The 13,895-nt window shown below is 41.9% G+C and overlaps 1 protein-coding gene across 1 annotated transcript; it reads right to left on the reverse strand.

Moving 5' to 3' along the window:
• Positions 1 to 9,134: 9,134 nt before the first annotated feature.
• LOC119897979 lies at positions 9,135 to 13,651 on the reverse strand. The gene is made up of 4 exons (XM_038712048.1): positions 13,377 to 13,651; positions 10,775 to 12,357; positions 9,857 to 10,679; positions 9,135 to 9,553 (listed from the first exon to the last, which is right to left on the reverse strand). The coding sequence occupies exons 2-4, from the start codon at positions 12,337 to 12,339 to the stop codon at positions 9,419 to 9,421; spliced, it is 2,523 nt and encodes an 840-aa protein (XP_038567976.1). The 5' UTR covers positions 12,340 to 12,357; positions 13,377 to 13,651; the 3' UTR covers positions 9,135 to 9,418.
• Between the last annotated feature and the right edge of the window lie 244 nt (positions 13,652 to 13,895).

Here is a 13,895-nt window from a genome sequence, read left to right on the forward strand (position 1 = left end):
GGAGCCTGTGGCACTGCTGAGGTGTTATGGAAGACCAGGATGCCTCAATAGCGGCCTTCAGCTCTTCTGCATTGTTCGGTCTCATGTCTTTCATCTTTCTCTTGGCAATGCCCCATGGATTCTCTATGGGGTTCAGGTCAGGCGAGTTTGCTGGCCAATCAAGCACAACAATCCCATGGTCATTGAACCAGGTTTTGGTACTTTTGGCAGTGTAGGCAGGTGCCAAGTCCTGCTGGAACATGAAGTCAGCATCTCCATAAAGCTCGTCTGCTGAAGGAAGTATAAAGTGCTCTAAAATGTCCTGGTGGACGGCTGCGCTGACTCTGGACTTAATAAAGCAAAGTGGACCAACACCAGCAGTTGACATGGCTCCCCAAACCAACACAGACTGTGGAAACTTCACACTGGACTTCAAGCATCTTGGATTGTGTGCCTCTCCATTCTTCCTCCAGACTCTGGGACCCTGGTTTCCAAATGAGATGCAAAATTTGCTCTCATCAGAAAAGAGGACTTTGGACCACTGAGAAACAGACCAGTTCTTTTTTTCTTTAGCCCAGTTAAGATGCTTCTGACGTTGTTTGTTGTTCAGGAGCGGCTTGACAAGAGGAATACAACATTTGAAGCCCATGTCCAGGACCCATCTGTGTGTGGGGGCTCTTGATGCAGTAACTCCAGCCTCAGTCCACTGCTTGTGAAGCTCCCCCACACAATTGAATGGCCTTTACCTGACAATCCTCTCCAGGCTACGGTCATCCCTGCTGCTTGTGCACCTTTTTCTTCCACACTTTTCCCTTCCACTTAACTTTCTATTAATGTGCCTTGATACAGCACTTTGAGAACATCCGACTTCTTTTGCAATTACCTTTTGAGTCTTTCCCTCCTTGTGGAGGGTGTCAATGATGGTTTTCTGCACAACTGTCAGGTCAGCAGTCTTCCCCATGATTGTGAATTCCACTGAACCAGACTGAGAGACCAATTAAAGGCTCAGGAACCCTTTGCAGGTGTTTTGGATTAATTAGCTGATTAGAGTGTAACACTTTGAGCCTACAATACTGAACCTTTTCACAATTTGGGGGTTTTCATAAGCTGTAAGCCATAACCATCAAAAATTATATCAAATAAAGGCTTGAAATATCTCACTTTGCATGTAATGAGTCTATATAATATATTAGTTTCACCTTTTAAGTTAAATTACTGAAATAAATGAACTTCTGCACGATATGCTAATTTTTCGAGTTTCACCTGTCCTCGGTTTAAACCTAAGTCCATGTGTAAGTCTACCGTCTGGAATCTGGACATGAAATATAAAAAAGTAGCCTGAAATACTTTGTGTGTGTACTCTCTGTACACTTAAACTAAAATATACAGACACACAGAGCAGTTATGAGTGTTGTCCCAAAGTGACCTTTTTTTCGTTTGGCCAGCCAATCAACAACAAGATGTGATCACACTGTGAACTCCACAGTGTGTGTCTGCTCCAGCAGCAATCCCACCCACACTGACAGAAAGTGTGTATAGTGTGTGCCCATGTGCAGACACATTACTGTGTGATGTTGTATTTCACATTTGCTGCAAATCCATTTTGTATTATGATTGTTGAATGAGCACATGTGGAATTGACAAGTCTTGTTTCTTTTATGTTTTATTGTTTATGACGGTGCGATATTCACAACTGATGTGGTTGCAAATAAATTATTCAGATGTTTTTGCCTGTCTGTACATGTGTGAGTGTTTGTGTCCCCCCCCCCCCCCCCCCCCCCCCCTCACACACACACACACATCCAGTCATACAAGTGTTACTGTCTAATGCACACAACTCGGATGCGTTGTTGGCAACAAGAAATGATCCACAGAAATCAATTAACAATCAATCTGTTTGTTGTAAAGAATGCCATTGTAGATAATTAGACTCTTGCACTGAATTTATTTCTTTTGGCCTAAACATACATGCACGCATGCACCCCTTCAGATGCGTATTCACCAGTTAGTGTGCATTACTGGGCAGCTGTTTTCTGTTGTATTGAGATTGTTTTTCAGCAACCATAACAAACAAGCACCACACCCACTAGTTTAGGTTCACACAGGAAGAGAAACCGTACATTTGATCTTTATTTCACAAACCATTTGTGTCCCAAGTTAAGCCTGTACTTGTGCTTAAAAAGGGTCTCTGTAGCTTCAAAATGTTGGAGATGTGACCAAAATTGCATTATTTTCAAATCATATAATACAGGGTGATATAAAACAATACAATGTACAGTAGAAGCTTATAGGTTTACAAGAATATGAGTCAACAAAACTACTTTTATGACCCTTGTTGCCTTGGATAATAGACCTTCTCTGTAGTCAAAACACACACAGAGTAACCAAATGTGATTACATCATTGGATACACTAACACTACAAGTATATAAGTTGCTATTACTCTTTCCTTGGTCAAGGAAAACAAAAACTCCATACAGTTTAAGTCTGACCAAGCGCAGTGAGCAGACGTGTGTGAGCACAAACATGATGGTTTCGAGAGATTGAGTCTGCTTTCAACTGCAGTCAGACTGACTGCACATAGTGCAGACAGATCATTAATGGAAGAACATTTAACAGAAAACAGTTTTCTTGCTGTGTACAGCTATTAATTAATGGAAATTTTAACATCTGGTTAATCTTTCTGTAGGAAGGGAAGTAAAGTGACTTCTTTTATGTGCAACTATTGTTCTTTTCTCTTTTGTTCTCCTTGGCTCCATATTCTGTATGCATTTCATTTGTGTTTGTTTTTCTAGCAGCATTTTTGTTCCATTTTTCATAGTTGCATATTCTAGATGCTATGTGTTTGATCTTGATATTGGCCTTGTTCAACAGTCTAAATTGGTATTACAATGTTGGTATCAACAATTGCAATTGCAATTCAAATGGTGGGTAATGGTAGTGGGTAATGGTCTGGTCAGGAGGAAACGTTAACAGGAGCTTAGGATGAACAGCATTAATATGCTGCAGCATCTTAGCGCAGCATTAGTGTAAATGCTATACATGTTCTCTTACTAGATGTTCTACTGTATCCCTAAACATATCACTTTAATGTTTAACATGTGATATGACCACATGGTACACACAAATTTAAACCAAAAATGGCACAAGTTCATCACTGAAACATGTACGTCTGACTGATTAGCCATGGGGACAATAACTCAAAAAAGATATGCTAATAGATCTTTGTACATTATGAAGACATTAGACAAATACATTTTTTTTTACAAAAACGAGCAAGGGACTGGTCTGTTAAACAAGAGAAGTTTGTGGTTAAATGCCTTTCTCAGTGACTTCAACAGGTGGACAGGATGAGCTGGGAATGAACAAGGAATCATATCATTACTCCTATAATAAATAGGCTTCACTACCTGGGCTACAGTTGTCCCCAATATGTTTTATTTGTAAGTCAAATTTCAATAATTAAGTGGAGTACATCAGATTTGACTTGAAGACTATTGTATACACTGAATTAAGACAAACAAGGCTATAACCAGAAAAGTAGAGGATGACTCTGCAAGTCATATATTTCATCTTCTTTTCTCCATCTAACGCTTTATTATTATTTTTTTGTTCACTATTAGAGAGCTTCTGCTCAAAGAACAAAAGCAGGCCTATGTACAATGGCTGGTGATTTCAATAATAATGTTGAGACACTGAATTCCCTCTGAATTTAAACAAAAATGGACCAGCTATTTAATAATTTAACTATATATTTTTGGAGCATTAGAAAACGGCTTGAGTTTAATGGCTGAGAAAGAATGTTATTGTTAAAGACCCTTCATGTTGTAATTTTATCTTAACAGCTTCAAAATCCTTTTAATGGCACACTTACTTGTAATAGGGAGTATGGCGTCTCTTGCCACTCCAGCCAGGGGCGCCTGGTATAGGAAATCCCTGGCAGGTATTCTCAGTATGGATATCATGACAGAGGCTGTGAAGAGACTGAAGAAGACGTTGATGGAAGAAGCTAAGAAGAAAAAAAAAAGAGGCTCCCAGACATTGTGAGAGCTTCGTGAAAAAAAAGGTCTTCTGGTAATGATTCTGAATGTGTTTCAACAACCTGCAAGGACACTGAACATTTTGTTATTTGATTACAGCACAGTATAACATCACACAAGTCTTGTTTAAAACACGAGAATAGATAACTTCCAACTTCACACGATTATCAATCAATATCCCTGATACTTTCGTCCCAGAGATGCAGCTCCCTGAATAGAGTTTGAGTTTTTTTTTCCTGCGACTAACTGACCAATGAAAACTTGTTTGACTAAGACTCTCATTCTTATCGACTAACAGTTTAGTCAACTATTAAGGGACAGCCCTAATCCTTACTGTTGATGGAGATGGGTTGAAGTGAGGAGATGGCTGATGACGGTAGGAAGAAGAGAAGGGAATTTAGAATGGCAGGGTGGCGAGGCAGGCAGCTAAGCTGGCAGGCAGGCAAACAGGAATCTTAGAGCAGAGGAAGCAAACATGCATTAAAGTACCTAGTCATTGTGACATCAAAGTACATGAAAATAATACGTTAAAAATACCGAAACTATACTTTAATGTAGGTAACAAAAACATTATTATATAATTATTATTAGCTGCGAATTGGTGAGCTGATTAAAGACAGGTGTGCAGGTAGGCAGGATCAAGGTGAGCGGCAAGGCGGGGACGACACACCCTCACACACTGAGAGAAGACAGACAGGTGACACACCAGAAACACAAATAAGGGAGGTGAAAAACAACAGAAACATAAGGAGCTGGAGATGGCATCTTCAGTGGAACTGTTTGCCTTATAATAATAATAATCTGCACTCTGCGCATGCGTTGGCGTCTGTAGCCACCTGTCGGAAGCTCCGTCTTAAACTGGACTCTTATCCAGTTTTAATCCGCTCTTTTTCGTTACATTTTTTATATCCTTTTTATTTAACTTAAGTTTTATGTGGGTTAAGGATTTTAGTCATCCGACATGGATTTTAAGCTAGATGACCGTAAAAACGCGATCAACGCTACTGATCGCAACAAAGCTCCGTTGACTATGCTAGCCGAGATAACTCTGCCCCATGAGGACTGCTCACTCCTTAAGAAAGCGAACAAGAAGATTGCTGACCATAAGGAAGACATCTGACGACTTCCAGGGGAACTCAAAGAGAAAGATTCCCTGCTGACTGGCTTTATGGATGTGGCTTCAGTACAAGCCAAACAGATTGTTTCTCTTAGCGCAACCGCTAACATCCAGGACACCGTGTTTTGGGACCCCTCTAACCTTCCCAGGCTTTCCTCCTGCTCGACTCCGAAGCATCAGTCAACCTGGGCTGAAGTGGTGGTCCGTGGCTGCAAGAGAGGCTCGGATGGGGCTGCCTCTCCTCCGCACATCGGCCTCTCCAACCGCTATGCAGCCCTGTCTAACGACACTCCGGTCCATCCAGCGGATGCACCTGTGGCTTCGAGTCTCCCTGATACGGACCTCTCTCGGCGCACAGTGCCTGCCGACACTGTTGCATCTCCTCCACCGGCTACATGTCCTGCACTGGGCCGCCGGTCTGCCGCTGGGCCTGATCGGCGGCCGTCATCCCGGTCAAAAACCTCCGCTTCCCGACGTAGGATCCTGAAGGAGGCTGTGCTCAGACGCTCCGGAGGCCGTCTCTACCCTGCACCGTCGGGTAGCCCTTCTCTCAGGTCTGTTACTGCTACTCCAACACAACACTCGGCAGCTCACACACTCCATCCTCAGTCCGCACGCAGTGTTGAAGCAGATTCTGCTCAGTCCTGCTCTGGAACCCCACAACCGGCATCTCCTCGTCCTCTTTTCTCCCCAACCACACTAATAATTGGTGACTCCATAACCAGTAACATCCGTTTCTTTAACGCTACCACTCACTGCTTCCCCGGTGCCACCACGGCTGACATTTTAAAAAAACTCCAGGACCTGATGCCATCGCTCCCGTCCTCCATCACAAGAGTGATAGTCCGTGTGGGAACAAATGACACAGCTCTTCAGCAGTCTGAGCTGACAAAATCAGATTTTAACCGTCTTTTTAAAAGCAGTGTGGAAAGTCCGTTTTTATCTCTGGTCCCATTCCCACAGTTGGTCGGGGTGCTGGCCGCTTCAGTAGACTCCTTGGCCTCCACGACTGGCTCCAGTCCGCCTGCAGGGCTCATCGTGTGTGTGTTATGTGGATAATTTTAATATTTTCTGGCAAAGAATGTCTCTTTTTAAGACAGACGGACTTCACCCAAACAAACGGGGCTCAGAAATGTTAGCTGCTCACATACAGCATATGGTGCGGTCCACACATGATTTACGTGAATGACTAATCATTCATGCAGCACACCTGGACACACCACTGCTCACTGAACAGATCTCTGCCTCACTGCCACAAACAACTGTCTCCACCTGCTGGCATGTAAAGCCGTCTGCTCCCAGCGTTGTTCCAAAGACTTCTATTCCTGTCATCATCACGCATAGACCAGTAAACCAAAATGTGCACATCCCACACAGAAATAATAGTAATCTCTTAAGGATTAGGACAACTGCACCAACTCCAGCACCCAGAACAAACTCATTTAAAATGGCTCTCTTCAATGTGAGATCACTTTCAAGTAAGACTTTTATCTTAAATGATTTTATCTTGTCTGCTAATCTAGATTTTATGTTTTTAACTGAATCCTGGTTGCAAATGAATGACTATAGCCAGCTAGCTGAACTGTGTCCGCCTCAATATGATTGTTTTAGTCAACCGAGGGTCAGTGGTCGTGGTGGTGGGCTAGTGAGCATGTATAGGAGAAATTTTAAATGTCATCAACTACGCTGTGATGAATTTAACTCCTTTGAAGTTCTCACTCTTAAAGTTGGAGGGCTGCAACCTATCATATTTGTTATAATTTATCGCCCCCCAAAACCGCCTGGAGGATTTTTATCAGAACTTCCTGAGTTTTTATCTACTCTGGTTTTAAATTATGACAGAATTGTTCTTTGTGGCGATTTTAATATTCATGTTGATGACCCCACCAATGTTAATGCAACTTACTTTTTAAACATGGCCACTTCTTTTAACTTCAAACAACATGTCAAATGGCAAACACATAACTGTGGTCATACACTGGACTTGGTTTTTACCCTGGGTGTCAGCATTTCCTCTGTGGAATTAGTGGACATGACCATATCTGACCACAGATGTATTGTTTTTAGCTGCGATTCGCCTGTTACTCATGCTGCCTCACCAAGCTCCGTGTGTTCTCGCATCTTTAATGAACAAAGTGTTTCAAAGTTTTGCGCATTCTTTCAGAGCCAAAGCCAACATCTGTCTGATTCCAACACCAACAATCTGGTCGATCACTTCAATCATATCTGCTTGTCGTCACTAAATATTACTGCTCCTCTAAAGGTTAGGCCTACGTCTAAAGCTAATAAGCAACCCTGGATAAATGACAGCATTCGAAGCCTAAAAAGGGAATGCAGGAAAGCAGAGCGCAGATGGAAAAAATCCAGTCTCCAAGTCCATTACCTCAGTCTGAAGGATTTATTAATTAAATACAATAACTTGGTTAAGGATGCGAGAACACACTATTTTTCTGAACCGATTACTACACATAAACACAATCCCAGGTTTCTGTTTAAGACTGTGGATCAGCTGGTAAACCCAACTCCTCCTTGTGCCTCAGCTGGAAGTAATGATGACTGTGAATTGTTTTTATCTTATTTTACCAATAAGGTGGTGTCAATCAGAGCCTATGTTTTAGAATTGACTTTAAAATTCTATTGATCACTTTTAAAGCTCTTCATGGCCTCTCGCCTTGTTATATTTCTGACCTTTTAGTCCCATACACACCAGCACGTACCTTGAGATCCTCGGGCAGAGGTCTGTTGTCTGTTCCAGAGTCTCGACTGAAAACTAAAGGGGAGCGTTTGCTGTCAGGGCCCCGAGGCTCTGGAACAGCCTGCCCGAGGAAATCAGGTCGGCTGAGTCAGTGAACTCTTTTAAGTCCCTTCTTAAAACAACGATCTTATTTGACTTTATTTTATCCCTTTTATTTTATTGTAATTTACTAATTTTATATTTATCTTAAACGTGTATTTTAGTCTTTTCAATGTTTTTCATGCTTTTATCTTGTATTGTTTTTGTATTATTGTCTCGTGGGTATTATTGTCTTTACACTTGTTAAAGCACTTTGTAACTTGTTTTTGAAAAGTGCTCTACAAATAAAGATTATTATTATTATTATTATTATTATTAGTGTGCTCTCCAGCGTGGTCTCCGTTGCATTGTCTGCCATCTTTGGACTGCCAACTGTGAAGGAAGTTATAGTTTTCTGAATTTGTTTCACTTTTCCCTTGTGTGACTTTTTTCTTATGTCAGAAGATTTATTGTTAGGTGACTTATATTCAGGTTGAGCCCCTTTTTATTATTTATGGAAGGTTCAAATGTCTGTTAGGAAATGTCTATCTTAGGATATCTATCTATATATATATATATACACAGTATATGTACATTATTTTGTCAGAGCTTGTTTTTTCTCCTGTCAGTGAAGTCCAAAAGTCATGTTCCCTTTAACACTTATCATGTCAGTGGCCAGTAAACTACTAGAACCTTCGATACAGTAAGTGTCCATTAGAAAGCAGACATAAACAATGGCAAAACACAGCAATATATTTTTAAATGTTTATTACAGTTAAATTTAAAGCCATTTAGAGGTTAAGGTGAAGAGGTGGAGAGAAAAAAGAGGAGGTGGAGAGACATGGGGGGGGGGGGGGGGGAATTGGGGGATATAGGGGAGAGAAGTGGGGTACAGGGTTGGGGGTGGGGGGTTGAGGGGTTTCTGAGAAAGAGGAATGTTCTTCTCCTCCTTTACATCCTCATCCTTGACTGCAGTATCTTTACAGCCTTAGTGGCCTTAGTGTACTGCAGTATTATTAACATGGGAGATGAGCAATTTGCCAGCCTCACTGATGGCAGTGTTGGTGGATTAAGAGTAACAGGGTGTAGACCTCATGTAACCCAGTTAAATTTAAAGCCATTTAGAGGTTAAGGCGAGGAGGTGGAGAGAAAGAAGAGGAGGTTGAGAGACATGGGGAGGGGGGGGGGGGTAGTGGGGGTGAGAAAATAGGGGGATATGGGGGAGAGAAGTGGGGTACAGGGTTGGGGGTGGGGGGTTGAGGGGTTTCTGAGAAAGAGGAATGTTCTTCTCCTCCTTTACATCCTCATCCTTGACTGCAGTATCTTTACAGCCTTAGTGGCCTTAGTGTACTGCAGTATTATTAACATGGGAGATGAGCAATTTGCCAGCCTCACTGATGGCAGTGTTGGTGGATTAAGAGTAACAGGGTGTAGACCTCATGTAACCCAGTTAAATTTAAAGCCATTTAGAGGTTAAGGCGAGGAGGTGAAAGAGAAATAAAAAAAAAAGTTATTGTAAGGCCAGTTGCTGAAACTGGTCCCGATCTCCACACGTCAAGTCATCATCTGCACTTCTGCACAACAGCCGCTTCCAAAAAGGAGACCGCTCTGTCTTTTTCTCCTCCTTCTTCGCCTTCTTCTCATTCTTTTTGGGAAAGTTATAAAAACATCAGCACAGAAACACAAATTAACATCTACAGTCCAACAAAAAGCTAATCAGGATGTGTTCAAGTGAAAAACAATTAGGAAATAAGGTTATTTACAGAATGAAGTGAAGGAAAAATGCTGCAGAGATGTTGAGCTGCCTGAGACAGTTCATCGTGAATCTTTCATAGTGTCTCTGCTGGTTTGTTCCACCTGTTATATTTGGTCGGATCGGTCCAATCTATTCCTGTGTACTTTTAAAGTGTTCGTTCTTATTAGAATTTTCATGTAAATACATCCTTACCTTTGAGAAGAGATTGTGGAAGAAGCCTAAGAAACTGTTGCTCTTCTTTGCCTCCGTCTCCATGAAAGGCTGAGACGAGTCCACAGAGCTCTGGCGGAAGATTTCTTCATCCTCATCACCAGAGTTGATAGACTGATGAGGAAAAGAACTGCTCATCTCTTCCTGATCAAGTGGAACTGCCTGAATCTTTTTCCTTTGCCATCCACTGAAACACCTCTTCCACTGCGACTTCTTCCTCTTGCCTTTACATCCACTTGCAGGTGTCACCTCTTTACTGTCAAAATCAGAAACTTTGTCTGTCTGAATCCTCCTCCTCATTGCTGTGCCTTGTCCTGTGAGGAAGGATTTCATGGTTGAGATAGCTCCCTCCAAAGTTTTCTTGGCTGCTCTGTCATTTGTCACCTGGTCGCAGGCAGCAGCAGTGACACTGTGGCAACTTCTATCCAGAGAGACTTGTATGGCAACTGATAGGACAGAGTTGATCTCATTAATGACCTCTCCTGCTATGGCCTCTGTGAATTTGGGTGAAATCCTTCCAGTGGTGTCAGTCCCAAAGACATCACAGAGAGCCTGGCTGAAGGAACTTTCCAAACTTCTCTGCATGTTGTACTCAGTGATACCTAAGCTGTCAATGAGAGGTGCTGAAGACAAGGGACTCCTCAAGGTCATGGTGTCGTTATTTGAACTTTGATCCTGATGAATGGCTTGTAAGACTTGCTTAGTAACTGACTCTGAGATGAACCTCAGCACATCTGTGCACATGTCAGTCAGCTGCTCCTTCACATGTATATTATAGACGCCTTCGCTTACTTCCCTCCATTGCCTAACAAAAAAAGAACATGAAAAGAAAAGTTAAACATAGAAGAAAAATGTATTAATAAATGTATTTGAGTTTCCATAGGTAAATTGATAACCTACTCTGCAGTGAGACTCTGGAAAAATCTCCTTAGATAGACAGCGATGGTGGAGGAATTTAGAAAAAATTGCGTCTTTACAGCCTCAGTGGACTGCTGAAGCAACTGACCAGCTTCAGTGGTCTGCAGTGTCTTGGCGTCCTCAGTGGACTGCTGAAGCAACTGACCAGCTTCAGTGATCTTCAGTATCTTGGCGTCCTCGGTGGACTGCTGAAGCAACTTGCCAGCTTCAGTGGTCTGCAGTGTCTTGGCGTCCTCAGTGGACTGCTGAAGCAACTGACCAGCTTCAGTGATCTTCAGTATCTTGGCGTCCTCGGTGGACTGCTGAAGCAACTTGCCAGCTTCAGTGGTCTGCAGTATCTTGGCGTCCTCAGTGGACTGCTGAAGCAACTTGCCAGCTTCAGTGGTCTGCAGTATCTTGGCGTCCTCAGTGGACTGCTGAAGCAACTTGCCAGCTTCAGTGGTCTGCAGTGTCTTGGCGTCCTCAATGGACTGCTGAAGCAACTGACCAGCTTCAGTGATCTTCAGTATCTTGGCGTCCTCAGTGGACTGCTGAAGCAACTTGCCAGCTTCAGTGGTCTGCAGTATCTTGGCGTCCTCAGTGGACTGCTGAAGCAACTTGCCAGCTTCAGTGGTCTGCAGTATCTTGGCGTCCTCAGTGGACTGCTGAAGCAACTTGCCAGCATCAGTGGTCTGCAGTGTCTTGGCGTCCTCAGTGGACTGCTGAAGCAACTTGCCAGCTTCAGTGGTCTGCAGTGTCTTGGCGTCCTCAATGGACTGCTGAAGCAACTTGCCAGCTTCAGTGGTCTGCAGTGTCTTGGCGTCCTCAGTGGACTGCTGAAGCAACTGACCAGCTTCAGTGGTCTGCAGTGTCTTGGCGTCCTCAGTGGACTGCAGAATCCTGTCGGCCTCAGTGCACTGCTGCGTCTTGATAGCCTCAGTGGACTGCTGAAGTGTCTCGACAGTTTCAGTGGACTGCAGTATCTTGCCAGCCTCATTAATTATTTGGGAGACAAGCATTTTGCTTGCCTCAATGATGGCACGGGAAGAACTCCCACTCTCGTCTGACCTGACTGAAAGTCTTGAAGTTGATTCTTCCTCGGTGGTCCAGTTTTCTTCAAAGTCATCTGTCTCTGTCTCCATGTTCTCTGGATACAAGAACCTTTGACATACGTTTTTAATCTCCTCATCAATATTCTGATCAAATGATGTGATCATTTCTGAGACATCTGGGTCAGGGGAGGAACAACAACTAGAGTCAGTCATCCCGCCGTTCTCATTGATGTAAAACCAAGAAGAGGAATTTGTCGAGATGCTGTCCTCGTCCATGGAAGACCAAACAGAGGTACATGTTGATATGCGGTCCTCGCTGATGATGGGATGGGTGCAAGGGCAAGTGAGCTCTTCTTTGTCTGAAACATCATCACAATGCATCAGATCATCAAGATCCTCAGCAGTTTGATGGTTGGTTCCTGATACAGGGATGTTGGTAATCTCAGCAGTCTCTGAGTTCAAAGAGAACACAGGAGAGCTGGAGATTTTATCCATGATCTCTGCTTCTTTGTCCATGTTACTTGAATCAGAAATCTGTAGGAGAAACACAAACAATGGCAAATTACCTGAGCACTATAAAATGTACAAAACTAAGAAAATTGTTGACAACATACAGACTGAGGGGACACAGCCTGGCCATAGAAAAGGGTCACCACAAACAGAGCTGGCTACCAGAAGAGGAGAGACTGTGCTCCCAGTGTAACAGAGGACAGGTAAATACAGAGCTGCACTTTCTGACCTCATGCCCTAAATATAAAACCTTAAAAGAAAAACACTTCCCAAATACACCCCGAATTCAAATTTATACCAGACACACAGAAACTCCTCTATTTACTGGGAGAAATGCCAGAATGCTAAATCATTGCAGCAAAATATATCTTCTCATGTCATGAACTGAGGACAACCAGTGGAAACTCAGACTAGACTGATTCAAATTCAAATTATTATTATTTTCATTTTTTATTTTATTAATTGTTCTTTTGTTTTTGTTTTATTTCACATTTGATACAGATTTTTTAGTTGTTTTTTTATTTTCTTTTAATTTATTTGTTTTTATTTATGAATTTAATTCAAACATTTAATATTTTATTTTAATTTAAAAGATAGCTAGATAGATTCTTTTAGATTCTATAGATTTTATCGAGATCAATTCGTTTTTTTCTTCTTCTTTAAAAATAAGTTGTCTCATCTGTATCACACAGCACCCTATGAAATGTGATGAATTGACTCAAGGTTTCTCTCATTGTCACATTATACAATATTTCTACATGAAATCAATTTACTTACAAGCAGAAGTGATTAAATATGCATACATCAATACCAGTTATATGTTGATTATTCAGATATTTAGCCTGTAAAGTTTTCATCTTGTTTGTGACAGATGAACTGTAGCTGCCTTTCCCACAGCTCACACTGAAACTCACTCACTGCTGCTGTTTAACAGAATTTCCTTGACTGAATAGTCTTCATCACCTTTTTATGCATTTTAAATTTTGCAAATGAATCTCTAAACCAATTTAGTGCTTAATCTTCTATAAAGTGTATTTACTTACCGGTCTCTGGTGACCTGGTTTTCCGTATTTTGTGTTTGGTTTTCTTTCTTTCGTTTTACTCAGTTGGAGTAGTTGTTTTCCTGTTGTGGATAAATGTTTGTAGTTTAGTGCAGGTAATCTCTCTGTAGCATTCACTGTGGAGAAGCAGGTCTGAACTGAATCATCTGGATCAGTCTGCAGGGCAGAACACTGACAAACCGTGAGGTCACAGAACTCTGTGTGTTCTAATAGAGCTTTTGTTTGCACTCATTAATTACATTTGAATTTATTATTTTTATTTTAAAATATTACATTCAAATATTTACATTCAAATTAATATCTATACAAACGTGTGTGTGTGTGTAGAGAGAGATACAGAGGTATTTAAGCATGTAACAGCACCATCCGTGGTTGGATTTTCGGATGCCACTCCCCTTTTTTCATCCCCATGTTCCCTGTCTTTCTCCTCAGTCTGGTTAAAAAATGTATTTTGTCATGTAACACTTTTCATGAAGAGGGTAGAGATTAACAGAGACTAGA

This window comes from Micropterus salmoides, unplaced genomic scaffold (assembly GCF_014851395.1).
Source record: "Micropterus salmoides isolate LMB-PRFRI ecotype aquatic unplaced genomic scaffold, ASM1485139v1 Ms_hic_scaffold_11, whole genome shotgun sequence".
Lineage (NCBI taxonomy): Eukaryota > Metazoa > Chordata > Actinopteri > Centrarchiformes > Centrarchidae > Micropterus > Micropterus salmoides.

Excerpts from the sequence above, each read along its gene's own strand:
- LOC119897979 (XM_038712048.1), bottom strand. The coding sequence starts at position 12,339 with ATGGACAAAGAAGCAGAGATCATGGATAAAATCTCCAGCTCTCCTGTG. Across the intron at positions 10,680-10,774 it reads TTCCAGAGTCTCACTGCAGA|GCAATGGAGGGAAGTAAGCG; the intron begins GTAGGTTATCAA and ends TTTTTTTGTTAG. Across the intron at positions 9,554-9,856 it reads TCCACAATCTCTTCTCAAAG|AATGAGAAGAAGGCGAAGAA; the intron begins GTAAGGATGTAT and ends TTTCCCAAAAAG.